Source organism: Dermacentor albipictus, chromosome 9 (assembly GCF_038994185.2).
Source record: "Dermacentor albipictus isolate Rhodes 1998 colony chromosome 9, USDA_Dalb.pri_finalv2, whole genome shotgun sequence".
In the NCBI taxonomy this organism is placed as follows: domain Eukaryota; kingdom Metazoa; phylum Arthropoda; class Arachnida; order Ixodida; family Ixodidae; genus Dermacentor; species Dermacentor albipictus.
Window position 1 is genome coordinate 44,835,604 of NC_091829.1, and position 20,455 is coordinate 44,856,058.

At 47.0% G+C, this 20,455-nt stretch overlaps 1 protein-coding gene across 4 annotated transcripts in view; it reads left to right on the forward strand.

The window, feature by feature from the left end:
• Nucleotides 1-20,455, forward strand: part of LOC139049756 (gamma-aminobutyric acid type B receptor subunit 2-like) — a 389,157-nt gene that overhangs the window by 340,870 nt on the left and 27,832 nt on the right. For all 4 annotated transcript variants that reach the window (XM_070525558.1, XM_070525559.1, XM_070525557.1 and 1 more), the window contains exon 14: nt 18,998-19,108. In XM_070525558.1, the coding sequence (XP_070381659.1) occupies nt 18,998-19,108 (111 nt within the window). The remainder of the gene's footprint in view (nt 1-18,997; nt 19,109-20,455) is intronic.

Sequence of the window (20,455 nt, forward strand, 5' to 3'; positions counted from 1 at the left end):
CATCTTTCGATGAATGTCGGCGCTGATGCGATTTGCATTAAATCAGTGTACGAGGGCGATTCAGGAAGTAATCCATCCAAGTCCACTTCCTTGCTAGTAGTACTGCAAACATTTCGAACTCTTTATCATTAATGCACTGTTATTTAGGCCATATAATGTCACTTGACTTGCCTCACCTTCTCATTTCTTCTCGTTACAGAGTAATCGAGCAATCCAAAGCACCCAGTGGTGAGGTCTGGTTGAAACAGCGGGCTGTAATTGAATTTCTGACTGCTGAAGGTTGCGCGCCCATCAACATTCATCGCCGTTTGGTTGCAGTTTACGGGGATACATGTGTTGACGTCAACACTGTGCGGAGATGGGCAAGAACTGTGAAAGACCAAAATCCAGCTGCATCAAATATCCAGAATCCGCACCTAAGTGGACGGCCCACAACGGCCTCTGATGAGGATCATCAACATCACGTGGACAAGCTGATTCGGGGCAATCGCCAGATCATGCACGAGATCGCAAGAACACTCGCCATTTCTTTTGGTTCAGTGAACCACATCATTAATTGCCTCCTGCGTTGAAAGAAGATTTGCGCAGTTTGAGTACTCTTCTTCGACTCTTTAATGTCAGTCGTCAGTTGCCGTGGTGCCCAACGAGTGCAAATCTTCTTGTAACGCAGAAGGTCCTTAATAATTTTGTTCACTAAACCAATCGAAATGGCGAGTCTTGTCGTGATACCGTGTTGCTTGATCTTGCGATTGCTCCGAATCAACTCGTCCACATGATATTGAGGATCCCCATCAGGGGCCGTTGCGGACCGTTCACTCAGGTGCTGATCCTGGAGATTTGATGCGGCTGAATTTTGGTCTTTCACAGTCCTTGCCCACCTCCGTATAGTGCGGACGTCAACACAGGCATCCCCGTAAACTGCAGTCAGACGGCGATGAATGTTGACGGGCGCACAACCTTCAGCAGTCAGAAATTCAATTACAGCCCGCTGTTTGAACCGGACGACACCACTGGATGCCACGGATTGCTTGATCACTCTGTAACGAGAAGAAATAGGAAGGTGACGCAAGTGACATTATGTAGCTTAAACATCTGTGCAATAATGATAAAGATTTCGAAATGTTTGAAGTACTACTGGCAAAATAGTGGGCTTGGAGGCATTACTTTCCGAATCGCCCTCGTAGTAACATACTGTGTTGCCACCGCCAAAAATAATAATATACGAGGCGTCTATTGCTGCCGATGTCTACCCTCGCGCTTCGCTCTGCACCCGTTGCGCCACCTAGCGGTGCTGCCGCGAAGTCCGCGCATGGCCCCCGAAATGCGCAGCGCGCGGGTGTGTGCGAACGCTGATAATTGTTGCCTCACTGTCCGTGCGCATTCTTAGAGCAGCGTTAAGACGTCGGGTTTCTGTACTCGGGGAACAAGTGCGACGCAGGTTTGATTTCTTTCTGCACCGGAAAAATTTTCAAGATTCTTTTTTATACAAGAGCGGCGGGAAAGAAGTTCGATACCTACATGCATCCACACCGCGCAGTGGGTGAAGTTCTCCAAAAACGCTAGTCGCATTAAATGTGCTAGACTACTTCATGCGTTGACGACAAACCTGCGGCCCATTACTGTAAGCGATCACTTCTGAAACATGGCAGGGTTGCCACGAGCGGAAGCAACACTTCTGTGCCGCCTATGGCTCGGCGTGGCATTCACGAACTCCTACTCCTTCCGCATTGGAATGGCCGACAGCCCTGCTTGCGACACCTGCGGCTGCGAAGAGGCGATTGCGCACCTCCGTTGTGACTGTCCATGTTACAATGTGCAAAGTAAAGTGCTTGTGACCGTGCTCGAAAAACTGGACGATCGCCCCTTCACGGAAGAGAAAGTTCTAGGACACTGGTCCAGACGTGTTTCGGCACTCAAGGCCTTAAGGGCTTTGCTCAAGTTCTTAAGGACATGTGAATTGTGGGACCGCCTTTGACTATTGTTGCGCGCAACATCGCGTTACTGTGTGCATTTTTCTTCTTTTTTCTCTCTCTTCCTATTCCTTTTATTCCCTTTACCCCTTTCCCCAGCACAGGGTAGCCAGCCGGTAGTTACACTGGCTAACCTCCCTGCCTTTCCTTCCCTTTTGTCTCTCTCTCTCTCTGAAACATTTTCACTAATTACTGTATAGTCTGCGGCATCTTATAGTTTGTGAGCAACATAAAAATTGAGGAAACGCCATATAACATGCATGCACGCGTCGCATAGTGTACAGTATATTAGAGGGTGCGAAGAATATCACATGCACATATTTCTCGTCAACGCTTGCCCAACCACGACGTCTGTGGCGCTGTTTTTCTTTTTTTTTCTTTTTATCTACACGAATATGCATCATTAGATTACGGAAAGAACGCCTCATTACCACATCGCGCTCTCGCTCATTTGTGGGCAAAAGAAAGCTCGTCCGCCGTTCGAACGCGATAGCTTCTCTAACTCTCTAGCGGCGCAAGGCCAGCTTATGCAAAACGCGCTCACATCAAAGCTTTGCCGAGATAGTGCTTATGTCTGCCGCCAAGTTCAGCCGACAGCTTGACGTTTTGCCCTTATCGAGGGTCTCGCTCTGGTCTGGATGTGCAAAAGCCGAGCGAACTGCCGTCGTTAGCGCGAACAAGGCATCGTTAAGAGTTTGCGAGGCACTCGAAGTAGCAGCGGAAAGACGGCTTACTTGACAGTTTGAAACAAGATAGCGACGAATGGTAACAAGGGAGCATACCATTTTCTGAGTAAGAACGCATTGGTAAAAGGTACTGAATCTATTGAGAAGCCGTAGAAGCTTGGCTAGCCGCCAGGCATGTTACACTTAACATTACGCTTAGCCCATTGGTATAATAGCACTACTTTCATCAAAGAAATGTTTACATATCGTTCATGACAGAATAACCATTCACACAACAGTCTTCTACATGATACATGCATCGCTTTCCTTCACTGACGTTAGACTGACGTTACGCTTACGTTTTAGTACACTCTATGTCGTTTCACACGTTGACATATACATAGAGTGAGTGAGTGAGTGAGTGAGTGAGTGAGTGAGTGAGTGAGTGAGTGAGTGAGTGAGTGAGTGAGGGAGTGAGTGAGAGAGTGAGTGAGGGAGTGAGTGAGTGAGGGAGTGAGGGAGTGAGTGAGTGAGGGAGTGATTGAGTGAGTGAGTGAGTGAGTGAGTGAGTGAGTGAGTGAGTGAGTGAGTGAGTGAGTGAGTGAGTGAGTGAGTGAGTGAGTGAGTGAGTGAGTGAGTGAGTGAGTGAGTGAGTGAGTGAGTGAGTGAGTGAGTGAGCGAGCGAGCGAGCGAGCACTTTCCTTCATGTGCTTCCGTAAAAATTCGTGCATAGATTTTTTTATTTATTAAGCACAAGTAATTTCCCCTATGTTGTCCTTGGTGTCAGTGTTTGTTGGCTTCTTATGATACGACTAATAAAAATCGGGCCCTCGGTTACCCCCTTTCATCTGGTTTGTGCATAAATTAAGACACTTCTACGTGAAAGCGGCGCCTGTGGGTGACACGAAACTGGTGTCAAGGCAGCCGCTCACTTGAAGTCAGCCTGAATAGGCGAAGATGTGTTCCTGCTGTTTTGGTTGCCATCCCTGCCAGCGGTCGTGCAACTTTGGTTAATGATTGATTCAAAACTATCGCGGCGGGTAGAAGCCACAGTTTATCATCCGGTTAGGGAAAGAAAGCGTGCCATCTAGCCGTGAAGAAAGGCGAGTTAAGACCTCGCCCGGAGAACGAGTAGCAGTCCTTCATGCCGCCCACTCCACCCTCGTGACCTTTAGGGCCCGAAGGCCGCTGGTTCTGGGGCTCAGAGAGAGATGGGCCTGGGTGCAACAGCGAAGCGGCCGCAACTTTTCAATTAGACTCCGGCGGCAGCCGCTTGGCACCGACACTGTCGATCCAAGAAACCGAGCGAACCTCGACTGCGCGGGAGTAGCGGGATTGTTTTTTTCTTTCTCTTGAAGCCAAGTCGAGCCGGAGCCGAGCCGACTGAGCCCTCAATCATCCACGCGCCACTTGTTCGCTTCGCGATTGCGTCTCGCGTTCGTCTCGCACCCGCGAGTAGTGTGTGTGTCTTTCCAGACACTGGGCGAGGGTCGTCGAGTTAATTCGGCGCAGCGCTGCCAAGGTTGGTGGCCCGTGAAATAGCACCACCCGTTCATTACGCGCACGGATATTGTATCCTCCCCCCCCTTACCGCCCCTTCCGTCGAGGTCCGTGTGTGTGTGTGGAACCGTGTCGTAGTGAACGTGTCGGTTCGTAAAAATTGGGCTCCGTAGCTGCTTCCGCAACAGCGGCGTACGCACACGACAATCTATTACCATGACTCGCTCTTGTATCGTTTGCGCCGTTGAAGCAGAGATCTTTACTGGGATGTATTCATGATGAAGAAGAACACGAGGAAAGCGAGAATGCAGCCGTGGCTTCTGACTGAGTTGGTGTTGTTGCTGTCCGTGTAGAGCGTCGTTAGGCATCTCGACTGTGTGGGTGCGCTATCATATACATGTTCCAGGCATTGAAATTACCCTTCAAACCTATGTGTCCCTGTCTTAAGCATTGTCTCATATTTCAAACAACATTGTTAGCTGACAGAGCCACAAATTATTAACAAACTTAGGAGGCAATAAATGCCGGTGTATTACATCTTTTTGTCAAAATATAGATGGTACCTAAAAGAGCTAAAGTTCTCACGACACTGCCTGCCTCAGGCATTGATAAATGCTGGCTGGTGCGCATATCATGTGTGGTTGAAGAACATGCACTAAGCTAGAACAAACTCGTGAGGTCACCAAAAAATAATATTCATGAAACTGCACATTCGCAGAAAACGTATCCGCACGTCGCTCGATGTGGACGGTTGGGCATGCTGTGCAATATGTGCGATGGAATGCTGTGTTGTAGGGAAACGTGAGCCAAATACGACTGTCAGGTAGCTGGAGTGGTTACTAAACATGAATATTTCAAAAATACAGGCATTTCTCTCTTTTCTGTAAGGCCCAAATTAGGATGTTGTTGGCCTCTGGCTCAACGCAGATGTACGTGCATCGACCGCCGCAACCATTTCAAACCTTTTTTTTTTTTCGAGTACGTAGTGCAGCGTGGCGCTTCGAATGCAGATAACGCTTCACTTCAAGCCACTGCAACAAATTATACTTCCTTGCAGTACATGCCAGCAGCGAGGCAGAGCGCGCACAATGAAGTTGAGCGAGAGAAAGAGAGAGAAGAAAAAGAAGAGGTTCTACGAGCCAGGAGAGTCTAAAAAAACGTTTAGCTCAAAAATGATCGTAATAATAATAAAGAAGGACGAGAATGGAGGGGGTGCGTGTAGGAAAGGGAGAAATAAACGAGCACTACCCCGCGTCTTTCGCAGGCTTTGCTGCTTCAGCGCTTTTCTTTCTTACGTGCCTCTGTAGAGGGACGCCATCTGGGCAATTGCAGCTCTTTTGAAAGGGGGCAAAGTGCGCACTAGGGTGCTGCGAAGCGTTGCATTCCGGTCCGTAACAACTGAACGCCTGGGAGTAAAATTGCCATTGAAGAGCGAAACGACGCAAGCGCGGAATCTAGCTTCGGCAGCCGCGTGAAAAAGGGGGGATCGCTCCACGCTCCAAGTTACTGCTCTCGTTGTTCACATGGTTATCTATCTCTCTCTAGTTTTTATTTTTTGTATCTGTGTGTATGTTTTTCCCGTCGCACTCATTGATTGGTTGCTTCTTCTTCTCCTTCCTTTTTTTTAAAGGGTAACGAAGCTCCACTCGTTCTCCTGAGTCTGCGTTCATCTTACCCTTACTCGCTTGTTTCATTCAGTCGTCCGTGACTAAGTGGATATGGGGTTCGGCTGCCGAGTGCGACGTCGGGCGGTCGATTGCCACGGGCGCAGCGGCCGCATAAACATCGGGGTTGAATGCAAACGCAACTGTCGTAGTCGTATTTCTGTGCACGCTTATAAGAACCTGAGCTGCTGAAAATTCATGCTGAGCCCTCCATCACAGCTTCTCTCTCTTAGCCCTTGGTGCCGATGTGGGACATAACATCTAACGAATCAATCAATCAGGTCAAGCCTTCGTCCTTTGTTTGGCTTTTGTTGAAGCAACGTTTCACCGTTGACATTTCTTGCTGTTATTTTGCATGCGACCATCGTGTATGCGTTCTTCGTGCTCCCCCTACCGCTTCTCATTCGCTTTCTTTTCGCTTGTTCTTCTTTCACGTTTATTGCCATCGTCTCCATTCCCGTTGTTGGGTTGCATTATCCAGATCCGAAAGTAGGTGCCACCAGGATCTGATTACGTCATCAGCGTCGATATTTCATCTTGTGTTTTCGCCTGGGTAGAGCCAAACGAAGGAGGAGGAACGCAAGGTCAACCAACCAAGGCCGCGTGCGGTTGGCTACGCTACATTTTGCGAAAAAGATGGATAAGAGAGAAAGAAACAAACAGAAGTCAGTCACTGTGGAGAGGAGGAGGATGTTGTAGGCTGTAGGCGGATCCAGCCCTTGCAAGGCATGCCGGCAATAGCTCCGCTCGAGCGCCTCCTTTCAGAAAAGTTTGTCACTGTGAAGACTCGAAGAGGAAGGTTCAATGACAGTGAAAGGCAGGTCGTACAGACCAGTCACGTTCCTATACAACTTCGCGAGAGGGCACGCCCCGTCTAAATGTCGCACCGGTCGGAAACACCCTCTGATCTGTGTTCTCTGGCGCGGTACGCGTACTAACGTATGCACAGTTTCTGAGTTCTCTGCTGGTATTGACCCTTTTTGCGGAGGAGTTTGTTTTAGTGAAACGAGATGGCGCTGTCGGCGGCGCGTCCAACGGGGCCTCAGCGAAAGCGCACGAATACGAAATCAGTATCGCTTCCACCTTGCTTCTCTGCGATGAGCTGTCGGAAATGCAATTGAGTTTTCGCTTACGCACTGTGCTCCAATCATGCTGGATTGAATAATGTGGATAAAAGACGTATGCAGTAGTTGGCTGCAAATATAGTAACTGGCATGTAAAGGAATGGAATGAATCTGTGTGGCGAAGTTCGCCGACCGCTGCTGCCAGTGTCCGTGCGTGTTACCGGCACTTCGAGATGTACGGATTCCTTCGAGGATACAGAAATTTGTTCATCCGCCATCGTTGTTTCGCTAACCTCCAAAAGAAGTGCTTCAGCTCCGGAACGTCAGCAAGAGTGAGTACCGCTCGCTAAACAATGACAAAGCGACTAGCCCCACTTCCTGTCATAGTACGTTTCGTGAACAGTATCAACACATGTCTACCCCAACTGGCACGGAAACGTACGCCCACTCTATTGCCAACGTTTCAATGAGTGAATGGGCGCACACTTGAATATATGCTCACGATATACCCACAAAAAATGACGGACTAGACCGATAGCGCACGAATGGTCGAAGCTGAATTTTTCGTGACGGTCCACATGAGTAAGCGAGTTACTAGAGACAATACATCTTTGTTACAAGGTATTACAATGGACAAAATGCCTACATTTCAAACCTTGCGCGCAGCAAGAACAAATCTATGGCAATTGAGCACACCCGCGGACTATTAGGCAGAAATTATCAGACAGTGACCACACCAATGAAATTTACTGAGTCAGAAATGTGACAAGCCGCTGCTTCAAATTATTTGCCAAATAAAGAACGAAGACTAAGACACACTAATCCTCATTAAATTAATGAGCAGAAAGATCGGATAGCTCGGAATACATATTTAGCCCCTCGTTTACAACAAGCACCATATACGCTGCTCGCGCCGTTCAAACATAGCATAATCAGCTCCGAAAGCGCTTTTTCATGCTGTCTGAAGCTGCGGTCAAAGCTTTGTTTCGTCCCCCCGGTAACCATTTTCGATGTCTCCCGAAACAGAGGTTTGCTAAGGCGCACCGGCGTCATACGAACCCGTTGCACACAAGGAGGAAACGGAGGCAGTTGAGGCAAGCAATGGACGGGGCACCACATGATCAAACATGGCAGCGCCCATGGGATCGCCGTGAAAGGGGCCAGTATGAGGTTCGCTAAAGAAAGATTCGTCAAGAACCGAAGAATCCGAAAGGCATCTCAGCAGCTGCCATCGGGTGGACGATAAAGCTGGCAAAGAAAGAGAGAAAGGCGTCGTGTAATGAGAACTTGAGACGTGCAGCCTTTGCATGTTACTTGAAGGGTGCACGACAAAAAAAGTTGAAAACGACGAGCAAAAAGAACACACACGCGCGAGCACGGACACATAGAAGCGCTCAAAATAATTTAACACGTGACGTAGTGAAAACTTACAGGGATTGGTTTAAGTCTGTGTCTAGAATTCGTCACGGTACAATCCTCGTCATGAGTATGAGCCATGTTCTGATACCACAGTATCAGCAGCAACGACTACTTGAGGAGTGCCTGTGCGTATACTTGAAAGAGAAATTTATAGGCGTGCTTAAACCGCTGCGTTGCTTCAGTGCTCGACTCGATCACGGACAAAAGCATAATCCCGGATGCGCCAGGAGAGAACAAACAACGCAATAATTAAAAATGCACATCAGCCGCAGCAGTAAAGCTGCCGCTCGCGACCGTCAATGATATAGTAGCGATGAAAGAAAAAGAGCAGCAGTAAGGGCAAAGACATCACGCATCAGTGGGCTCGGGAAATGACCACGGAATCAAGGCCAAGGACATCTAGTCATAGAGAGACAACTGGTGGTGGCGCATGCGCACATACATACATACATACATACATACATACATACATACATACATACATACATACATACATACATACATACATACATACATACATACATACATACATACATACATACATACATACATACATACATACATACATACATACATACATACATACATACATACACGAACGCACATTGTAGACAGTCGTGGTATAGACTCTGCATTGTAAAGCGTACGAATGCCCGCAGAAATTCAAAGAGCGTGAGTACAGTTGTTATGGTTAGTAGAGGTCGGCAGTTCCCACTTTATTGTATACACGCGCAGTGTTCACACATAGGGTGCGTTTACGTAACACTAAGGTACTTGTATTGCTTAACCACGCATGTGGCTTCGTGTTTAATTGATACCACGTCATTATCCTCTCTTCACCAAAATAATAATTCCTGGTTTCTCTGTGCTCAAGTCAAGGACCAGCTTTAGCGCTGAATTGCTTTTCCGAGTAGCCAACACGTATATTGTCGCGTATGAAATTTACTGAACCTGAAACGACAGTCGTTTGAAAAGACAAAAAAGCTAAAAGTCTAAGTTCTACATATATTAAAGGTATGTCTTAAATGCCAAGGTCTTAGGTAAGTATGAGTTTACAAACTCTAATTATAACATGTAAGTATGTGAGTGTCAATAAAAGGCATTTGTCGATGAGCGTAAGGCGGAAAAAAAAACTGGGGAGAAACATTTTATTAATTCGCTCTGCAGAGTTGTACATTTCTTTGAACTATAATTTGGCAGAACTTCAAAGCTAGACGGGCAACAGTTTTACGTAAACTGTAGATCACTAAGTGACCTTTGTATTTTTCTGCTTCAAAAGAACATAAACACGACAAACGCTTACAGAGCTGCGATGTACGTTGTGTGTGTTGTAATTTCAGAGGTGCAGGGTCACCGATTTCGCAGCGATTCCTTCCGCTCGATTCTGCGCGCCACTGTTATCATCCACTGTCCACGGCCGGCTGATCGCATTGGTAAAGTGGGCGCAGCGTCGCTTCGACCACTGGCGAAGAGTGCAAAACGCGAAAATAAATAGCAGCGGAAAGGCCATCGCTACAAAATCGTGGGCCAGACATTTAAAGTTAGTTTTACTCGTTTCTAACTACAGCATTCATAGTTTGTTTACATTTTTAAATGTAAATTCAGCAAATATATCGAAGCCCCTCTGCACAACGGAAGACAGTTTCACGTTCTTTTATGCTTTATTTTCTAAAGAAAAGAGCAGCAAAATTAATTTTTCTAGGTTCAACGTACGGTTGCCTAAACAGAGTGTCGTTTTTTTTCGTTTTACGTGTAGATGTAGCTAAATAAGAGACTCAAATTTCCCTATGCCCCATACACTTTCATGCTTAGTCTATGTCATTCTTGCAGCGTATTTTTCTTAGAACTGGGGTCCATGGTAACCTTTAAACACCGAATACATTATTGTTACTGTTACTCAAGCAAACATATATAAACACCACACAGGCGACGAATACTTGCCAGGCATATCGCAAGCATTCCGAAGGCTTTCAGTGATAAAGTCGAGACATAGTCGTAAATAAGTTGATACTTACAGAACGCATTCTAACAATGTGCTCCCCCTACCACAACCCCGCACTACATTTCCGATCCATTATGCCATTCCCCCACTGGCGTTGGTAATGAGAGAAAGTAGTAGTATTGCGTAGTTCTGGCGACTACCGTCAAGGTCTATTTACGCTGTGCAGGGAAGCAGAGGTGTCTCGTACTTTTTGTGTTAGTCGTAGTTCTCTTTATATTTGGCTTTTTTAATTGTTATCATTGTTCTTTTTTTTTACGCCAGAGCGCGTAGCTTATGGTTCACAGAACAAATTTGAAAGCCGATCATTCTGAATAGCCTGAAGGTGTGCATAAATTTCTGCAAGCATCACCTTATAGTGTTCACATATTTCTGGAAGCATCACCTTATCTGTGACTTAAAAAAAAAAAAACATTATTATGCGAAGCATATTACGAGAGCTCAACCCAGCTCCTCAGGCGCGGCGGTGTCGCCTTCAATACCACGTGACACCGTGACGTCACGCCGGAGGAGAAACGGGGCTCCAACTCGCGCCGTCGCTCGCGGCGGTATATAAGCAGCTGCGCTTGTCTCTGCTAGACACTCACGAGGTGAGATGCCTCCTGGAGACAGCTGCTCGTTGGAATGAGAAGCGAAGGTTGCGGCGTGCTACAGAGACTGATTTTCTAGGTGGCTTTGGCTCAACTCTTGCAAGATGGGCTGGGTGGGAATCGAACCAGGGTCTCCGGAGTGTGAGACGGAGACGCTACCACTGAGCCACGAGTACGATGCTTCAAAGCGGTACAAAAGCGCCTCTAGTGAATGTGGTGTTGCCTTAGAAACGAGCTGTTTCTAAGGCTCAGGAGTGCGTCGCTTGCTCAGGCGCACATTTCGTTGCCGCGCCGAACGCTGCGTTGCTCGACGCTCACCGCGTCCAATGCGGGGCGCGTAGTCGCTGCGCGGTAGCCCATTGTCTTCCACCCCTTGGCGGGTCGACGGGAACGCTGTCGCGTTCCACTCTTGAAGGCTAAGCAGAGTAACGCATGAGTTGTTTCTTCGTCTAGCCGAACCAAATATAACCAAGCAACAGCAGTTCACCAGGCTAAACAGTGGTTCAACAACTAAAATAAAAGCTAGTATGCTTCGCATCCTGGGCTTAACCTTAGCTAAGCCACAGCCATTTTTTTTTTTACTCAGCGGGCCTTTTCAGATACCTAAATGTTCAATTCGCCCTCTATGTTCCGCGAGCCACTGCCACATCGATTTCCTCGATTGCAAGCGCATGGTTCGGATGACTTAGTGCCGGGCCTTACAATAGTTATGAATGACCTGCAGTCTCTGCGCCTCGATACCTACCCGGTAGGTGGCGTCCAAGTGCCCGCCCCAGCCACGTTTTCCTTCGAGTATAAATACAAGCAGGTCTCGGAGGCTATGCATTTGAGGGCTACACGCACCGGAAGACACTGCGGAGCTGCAAACAAGTCATGGCCGTCACGTGTTAGATGCCACACACAGCGGCCGCCCGCGGCAGTTATCATGGGCGCCTTCACCGTGACTTGTCTTTGCTCCGGAAAACACGTCGAGCACGAGGCCATGGAGGCTGAACGTCTGCATAAACAGCAATCACAGCGAGCAACAGAGCTTCAGCTACCGCTGCACGAGCTTCGAGTGCGCCCAGCCGAGGGCGTCACAAAGTTCTAACTTTAATGTAAAACTATGCAGCGTAACTCGTGATGGATGCGATGGAGAAAAACAAAGAGTTGGAGAAACAACGCCGTCGGTGTTGGTCGATATATCGAAACCCGTTATTTGCGACCGTTAACGAGTCGTGCGCAAAGCGCCAACGATGCGGTCGCGAAGCGGCGTTCTTTCTTTTTTTTTCCCCCGCCATCACCGCTCTCGCAGTGACATCAATTACCACGCAGACGGGCACAAAAGCTATCGAAACAGAAAGTGACGGCTTGTATATGCGCGCGCATTTTGTATTATGTGCTTTTTCCTCTGACGAACAAGAAATTTACTGATTTGAAACGTGCATCTGAACATCGGATACGCGATTGCAAAACATGTTCACGGTACGAGCTGCACGTCTTGGATAATGAGCGCGCCGGGACCGTGACCGAGGAATACGCAACAGCGAAATGGTTGTTGCCATGCCGCGGCTTCGGCCAGAGCTCTTGCTCGTACTGAATAATTCGCACATTTACTCGAGAAAACTATGCTTAACTAGCAGAGAGCACAAACATCGGAGTTATAATGCTTGCGAAACGCGTTTAATAACACGGCGCCTGTTTACGGCTTTAACTGCTTCTGTGCGCATACATTTCTTGCCCGAACGTAAGAAACCGTCTGATATTTAAGCGATCTCGCTCTCATTATTCTGAATGTAGTTATAAGACGCCCCAAGTAGTTGTAGCGGATGCTAAACGGATGCGTTCGTAGTTGCGGCATCAGTTAACTAGACGTTTTCCTATTTTCGTATCTGCATTAATCTGCTCGAGAAACCAACTAATTGCGCCAAAGCACGCACTCCTTATCCTGGCGAGGTGCTCTTCGTTGTTTCGCTTTGGTTTGCTTTGCATCTCTCCACGTGATGCTCACTCACATTTCACCATCTGCCCAGACTAACTGCTCTTAAATTGAACGGTACGCAACAAAAAAGAGGGTAACGTAAGAACTCCCGTAAGAGCCGCCCCTATTATCTTTTATTCTTTCTTTTTGCTAACTTGACGAGGCACGCTCTTTAGTTTCTCCAGAATGATGGCGCTGGCCAGCATTCCCAGGGTTAAACTGGGAATGTTAGATTCAAGAATGTGAACGAGACTGGAACTCAATAATGCGAAAGGGAAAACGGTACCGTTGTAACTGAATGAATAAGAACGTCGCAATAGTTATGCGATGGCATGGGTTCAGGTCCTACCTGCGACAAGCTGCTTTTTTCGTCATGTTTCATTTCCCCTTATTTTATCATTTCCATATTTTAATTCAAACAGGTAATTTAACCTGTGCTTTCTTCGTTACTATGTGCGTAGCTCGCCAACGCTCTTCCTCTATGTCTAGGGGCGTCTACTAACGCTCTGGTGCCATACACGTGCCTGTGCATTTCAAAGGTGCAGATAGATAGATAGATAGATAGATAGATAGATAGATAGATAGATAGATAGATAGATAGATAGATAGATAGATAGATAGATAGATAGATAGATAGATAGATAGATAGATAGATAGATAGATAGATAGATAGATAGATAGATAGATAGATAGATAGATAGATAGATAGATAGATAGATAGGTAGATAGATAGATAGATAGATAGATAGATAGATAGATAGATAGATAGATAGATAGATAGATAGATAGATAGATAGATAGATAGATAGATAGATAGATAGATAGATAGATAGATAGATAGATAGATAGATAGATAGATAGATAGATAGATAGATAGATAGATAGATAGATAGATAGATAGATAGATAGCGAGGATGAGAAGGGGATGTCACGCTGGCGCGCTCGCCTTCTCACCATGCGAGCATCACTTCCCTGTGTCGTCCTCGAGTCTCGCGCGCGCGAGTGAGCGAAACCTCTTCATTCGTATTTTCTCGCCCGCAGGACGTGGCGCTAGACGTCCCAGCGGCACTAGAGAGAGCCGGCCGGCCGGCTGCTACCACTCCCGTCTTGACGGCAAAGAAAAACACGCGCCGAGCCCTCAACAAAGAGTACATAAACTCGAAGCAACGATAAACGCGCTACAACCAGACTCTCCTCACTCCCGTAAACGCGCCGTCTTCTCCGCTTTGGTCTTCTTCTTTCTACATCTTCTGCTCTCTCTATTTCTTTCTCTCTCTCTTATTATCCTTTTTTTTTGGTCTCTGCTATCCTCGTGTCGCGTTTTCCGCGTCGATTCTGTGTTCGAGCTTTCTAGGGGTGGCCAAGCACGGGCACCCCGTCGGCTCCCCGGGGCCCGCGGGAATGAATGAGCCAAGCCGGCCCATGTTTGCATGCGACGATCGATCTATCCTGCCACTGCGCGCCGGCCACCTGGGCCAACGCGAGCGCCGCTGTGCAAACTCGCCGCGAGCGCGTTGGTGCCACCCCAACTCCGCTCTCTGTCTCCCTCCCTCTCTCTCTCTACCTCTCTCTGTCTCCTTTGCTCTCTCTCTGTAACAAGGCGCAGACCTGCACCCCGGGGCCGAAGAGCTGTGCACCATCAAGCACGTCCCGCGCACAGCGCGGCACTGTTTACAGGGCTGCCAAGTTCGGCTACTTTGCCTCAGACGACCCGTCCACGCTTTCGGGCCCATTTTATAACCAAAATATTGTGTCTTCTCTTGAACGTCCCCTCACCCCTCCCCCTCCCCCTCCCCCCCCCGTCACTCTTTGAGAGGTGCTAGAATGCACAACTTCTGCAGCCATTTTGATCGCCGATTCATTCTCCAGCGTTTCTTTTTTTTTAAATCCAACATCAACTTTTCTTTTTACGTGTTGGCATTCTTAAGGTGCTTCCCTCACTTTCTGGGGGCTAACTATAAGTGTTTGTTTCTAACCGTCTTCCCGCGTACCTGGGTCGCTGGGTAGTCCATAGTCTAGAGAGTAAGGCGTCGGAGTACTGTGGAAGCATCCTCTGGAGGCTGTCTCACTTCTCGCTGTGGACTGTGACAACAGAGCGAAGCTGAGAAATGAGCTAAGAAAAGCTAACATAACGATTTAAAACAACAGATACGTTATCGAACCGATAAATTTTTCTATATTACACAGTTGGTTATAGCAATCTTTGGATCTAACGAGGCAATACCACCAGTTTTGCTATGCAATGAAGGTTTAGTTTTTGTGATGCGAATCACCTAGTTACCTTTGTCCAGTGAAGGCACTGGATTATGGTTTCCGTTGTGACTATATGGTCAGTCATTCACTTTTTTTTTTGGTAAGTAGATCACGAGACGATTCGCATTACTCCCAGCCAACTCGCATAATCTTAGACACGCCGTCATGCGTATCTCGCAAACACGACCGTAGATGCAGAAGGCAACGCACTGAGGCATGATTAAACCTCCGTAAGACAAGAAGATTGGTTATTTAAATGAAACAAACGTAGTTTTAAAACGAGACTTACGTAACAAACGTAAGTTTCGGCTAGCTCACACGAAACACATTTCGTGGGAAATTTGAGTATTTGGTTATTTACTCCTTTTTTATTCTGAATCTTTTCATTTTTGAGAATTCCGAGGCTTGCATCGGCATTTAGAGTGCCAAATTTCAGGCAGTTGGATTGCGTCTGCGCCTAATACGAAGATATTGTCGCATTCTTGTTGCGAAGCAAGATTCAATATTTAATAATACAGCAATATTCTCGCGCTATGCTCAGGAATTTCGCTGATTTGCACGTTATGAGCACGCGCAGCAACGCCGTTCGCTTGAGCGACACGATCTTTAGCAGCAGCTCCGCGTTACGCAATATGCAAATCTAAAAAAATAAAGGAAACTCTTTCGAATGTTCGTACATCCTGGCTTTGAAACTGCTTTTTACATCTTTTATTGGTTAGAAAGCATCAGGAAATTGGCGCTTACTTGAGCATGGACGCTGCGTCGGGCTTTTACAGTGCACAATAGTGGAGCTCAGATTATTTGCTTATAGCTGGTTTAACTGCATGATAAGATTGATATAATCATGAAGTCTAATACCAAATGTTCGGCGATCCTGGCTGAACAGCTGACAAAGAGGACAACGGGATGTCGAAATCTGCAATGGTCACTGTTAACATTCCTGTCATTACGCTGCTGCTATTTCCCCGCTCTTACCATTCTATCGCCCGATTCATCGTGATCATCATAAGCGCCTAGTCATGTCGTTTGACGTGGTGTGGCCAATCACCCTCCTGCGTATGGACCCTGATTTAAGGAACAGTCATCACGATCAATAATGGCTGATTTCTCGTAGCGTCGAGAGTCGTGAAGACTTGTACCCTGTGCCAGCACTTTATAAACGCAGCGAAAGTTACTAATCACTCGTGCGAATGCCCCAAAGCCGCACAATGTTCGAACGCTACATAGTCACGGCCGGTAGGGCCGCCTCTGCTGCTGCACCCTAGGCATGGCCCGCCGCGAAGCAGCCGCGAACGGTTTTCTTTTTTTTTCCTCGGAAGTTGAGAGCGTAACGGGAAAGAAGGGCCTCGTAAAATGGCGCGCAAACGATTCCAAAACACTGAACGCTTCCCGTGAGGGCCGAACATTTCGGGATTACCATATTTCGAAATTCCCTCACCAGAGTCCCTCCCCGGGCCCGTCGTGACGGATTGCCCGGGAAAACTTTCTTGGCTGAACAAATGCGGTGGGATCTGCGATGTACGTCACCCCCCCCCCCTTACACACACACACACACACACACACACACACACACACACACACACACACACACACACACACACACACGCCGGCCCCCGCCCCCCTCTAACTCCTCGTCACTAAAAAGTGCAGCGCTTACCGAAGCTGGGGCGTCGACGTCATTCAGTCTCTAATCAGGGACGGAGAATCTTGATGTTTTTTTTCGGCTTCTGAGCTGGGATACCGCAGCTTGAAATTGCCAATCGCGGACGCCAGCGACACTGTGGTGAACACCTCGTGTCCAATCACGGGCTTCGAAGAGCAGGTCCTGAAGTACGAACCTACTGCCGGGTAAGCGTTCTCTCTCGATCTAGTTTCCCCACAGCTACCACTAAGTTGAACATATCTGCAAAAATGTTCCACTCACAGTGCCCTGATTGTGGGGAGGTTAGCACTCTACCTCATATGCTCTGGCAGTGTCCTGCGTTACGGGATACGTCCCTCACCAGCGAACGGGACTGGGAAGAGGCCATATCTAGTAGGCAACTCAAGATCCAGTCCATGGCCGTCCAGAGGGCCCGTGATAGAGCGGAGAGGCTTGGCCTCCCGATTCCGACATGGGAGCAACCAGCGGCGAGCCGGGGGCCCCAACGGGTCTCCCCCGGCTAGTCCCTCAGGACCTCAATAAAAGTTCATTGTCTGTCTGTCTGTAGTGCAAGTTACGTCAACCGTATGTCCTTCAACGTTCACCCTTTCTCCGGTCCATCTTCGGTCGATCTGCTGATGTATGTATCTAACTTTTGATATCGCTGCACATAAGTCTCGCTAAGTAAGCGGGACACCCCGTTCTGAATAGATTTCACCGAGTAAGTCGAACATATGAGAAAAAAAATTTTTCCGCGGAATTTAGTGCGGCTTGTGCGAAATAAGATCGATCGAGAGTGTAGGTGTAGCTTCCTCCGCAGTGCACAGATTTAGTGCAGGAGAGAGTCCATTGCGTGGTGGTGCGCGCATATGCCCGCTTTGGGGATATATATATATATATATATATATATATATATATATATATATATATATATATATATATGGAGGGGAACGCGGCATCGCAGCATCAGCAGCACGCAAGCGTGTTATAGTGCACTATCAAACAAAAGGGGGGAAAAAAGGACTGATTGATTACGCCCGGGACCGTGGCGTTCAAAATACGCTCGCAGCGACGAGGCCGATGCTCAGCAATTTTCCCACGGGGCTCACAAAAACGTCTCTTTTTTTTTTGCTAAACAAAGGAGTTTCGTGCACATTTTTTCTCCTATTCTTTTATTATTCTTCCTCGAACTTTGCTGGCCAATCAATAATGGCGGGAGGCATTAATTGAACACTCGCTTGTAGCTTGGCAGCGTTCGAAACACCATTATGAAGCGGGTTGTAGGAAGGGGAGGAATCACGCCGTTCCTCGCCGACCACTGGCTTGCAGTTCTAAACCGGTACTGAACCCTGCCCGTGATTTCTGCACCAAACTTATGTTAATAAGGTGGCCAGTGGTACGTACGGAGCCTTTTTAAAATAACGTTTATGAAACCGCTGCAAATATTCTTTATTCTTTATTCAGACATATCCCCGCTTAGCCCGAAAGCGTTACAGCAGGGGGGTTACAAGCATGAAAAGAATACATCTTGATTCTCACTGCACACCTGTTCACATGACAGTCTATTCCACTGAGCGATAGTTTTTACAAAAGTTGACAAATAAGTTGGCAGCTAGACAGCGTTGAAAGCGAACTCTCACTTTTATCCCTCTCTCTATCTCCACTAGTTATCAAACTATCGTACATCACGCTCACTTTACTAACTCGTATTTGTAAGCATTACATGTCGCTTAACAGCATACGTGCTGAAGCGGCCAAGGCAATCTTAGGTACTGCTGGTACAGGTACAGGTACTGCTCTTACAGGTACTTACAGGTACTGCTGCTTCCGCAGCAGTACCTGTTGAGGCAGGTGTGAAGCAACAAGTACAGAAAAAGTAGGGCATCTGTAAACACTGCTGTGCATTCTTCCAGGGCTCTGCGTGTCCGTATGCCCATTTGTTTCTGACTGTCTCGAATTATTTTTCTTATGATGCACATACGTACGGTGTAGCATTCGTAAAATTTATTACAGTCCGACGTAAATACTGTACAGTAGGAGGTCTATGCCTGATGAAGGTTGCCGCTATTCCTCTATCTTATTCCTCCATGCTTCTGGAGATTTAAGCACTCTTATATATTTATTTTTTATTTTTGTTTTTGCTTTTGTAGAGCCTTATTGAGCATAGTTTGCTGGCATGTTCAGTTAGACTATTTCTGCGCGCTCGATATGGCGATACGTTAAAAGAAACTGACTCCATTTTGACTCCCTTTCGTTACTCCCATCTTGTAGGCGTCGCAGGGCAACGAGGACGTGTCGGTGATTCCAGAGATGGAATTCTGCCAGAGCCACAAGATGACCATCTTCCTTGGCTCTATATACGCCTACAAAGGACTGCTCATGGTACGTACACAATGGGAAAGATCATGTGTACAGGAAAGGTGGGGCCTTATAAAATATCATTGTTGATTGATTGATTGATTGATTGATTGATTGATTGATTGATTGATTGATTGATTGATTGATTGATTGATTGATTGATTGATTGATTGATTGATTGCCCTCCTACCCCTCTCCCGCTGCTACAGGAAACCAAACTCGCGTTCTAGCACGTTCTAGCACGGATTAGGACTGACACTTTTCGGTACTCTTTTTTTCCACAAACAATAGATGACTGGAATAAACTAACCCCCGCGCCAGTGAGCTGTATACCATTTGTGTAAATAATCTTGTTATTTCGTGTATTAGTTATATTTGTAGTAATCAAATTTAAAATTTTGTTTATCGTCTACTTTATGACCAACAATTTGTGCGAAAAACGTGTTACACAATTGGTTCACCTTGCTCTTCTGTGTATATAATCTTTCGTATTTTGCTCACCCTGCTTGGACTTCTTGTCCGCAGTATTGTAAAAAAAATATCGCACATGATTTTTTATTGTGCTTCACGGGTTATCCGCCGTCTGTACGTCAGTTTGGTGCAGTTAACTTGTGCGGACAGATTTTATTCATAAAATCGGTAAATAAATAAATAACTTCTTTTCTGCCGACATTTTCTGCGTCCACCACATCCCCCCAAGGTTACTCTGCCCTGGGGGATGTGGTAAATGCAGAAGATACCAAGAACGCCAACCGCAAGGTAACCTGATTAACTCCTCTGCCCTTCACCTTTTCTTCTTGCTCTCTCTCATTCTCTCTCTCTTTCTCTCTTCGTCCTGCGAATCAAAGCGCACTACCACTTGCTTTAGAACGCCCAAGCAATGACAACGACCACGTGATTCAGACCGGATTGACTTCCACATTTCAGATGTGTACACAACAGCGTACCGGATACGAAGAACAATTTTGGGCTCGAACAAAAGCACTTGGTGCGGTTTATCGCGACATCGCAGCACAAGCTTGCACGTTGTATGCGTATAACCACCGATGTACATGCGCTAATTTCTTCGGGTAAATCACATATGGTACACGCACAATGGTCGTGGAAAACTGGTTACACTCATCAGTGCTTCAAACTACCGACTCCCGTCGACTTGCGAAGGATGCTGGCTTGGGCTTCTAGCGCTTCCCAGTTGACGCCTTTGCACTCCTTCCCACTCTTTTGCAATGTTACCGCCCTCCAAACACTCACCGTTTTATCTTTATTTTTACTTTTTTTCACACTAACTGGACTGGTCAGGTACTCCGTTATGACAACGCGCTCGAAAACTCAGTCAGGGCAGACACAAAACGAAAATAAATGCACAGACAA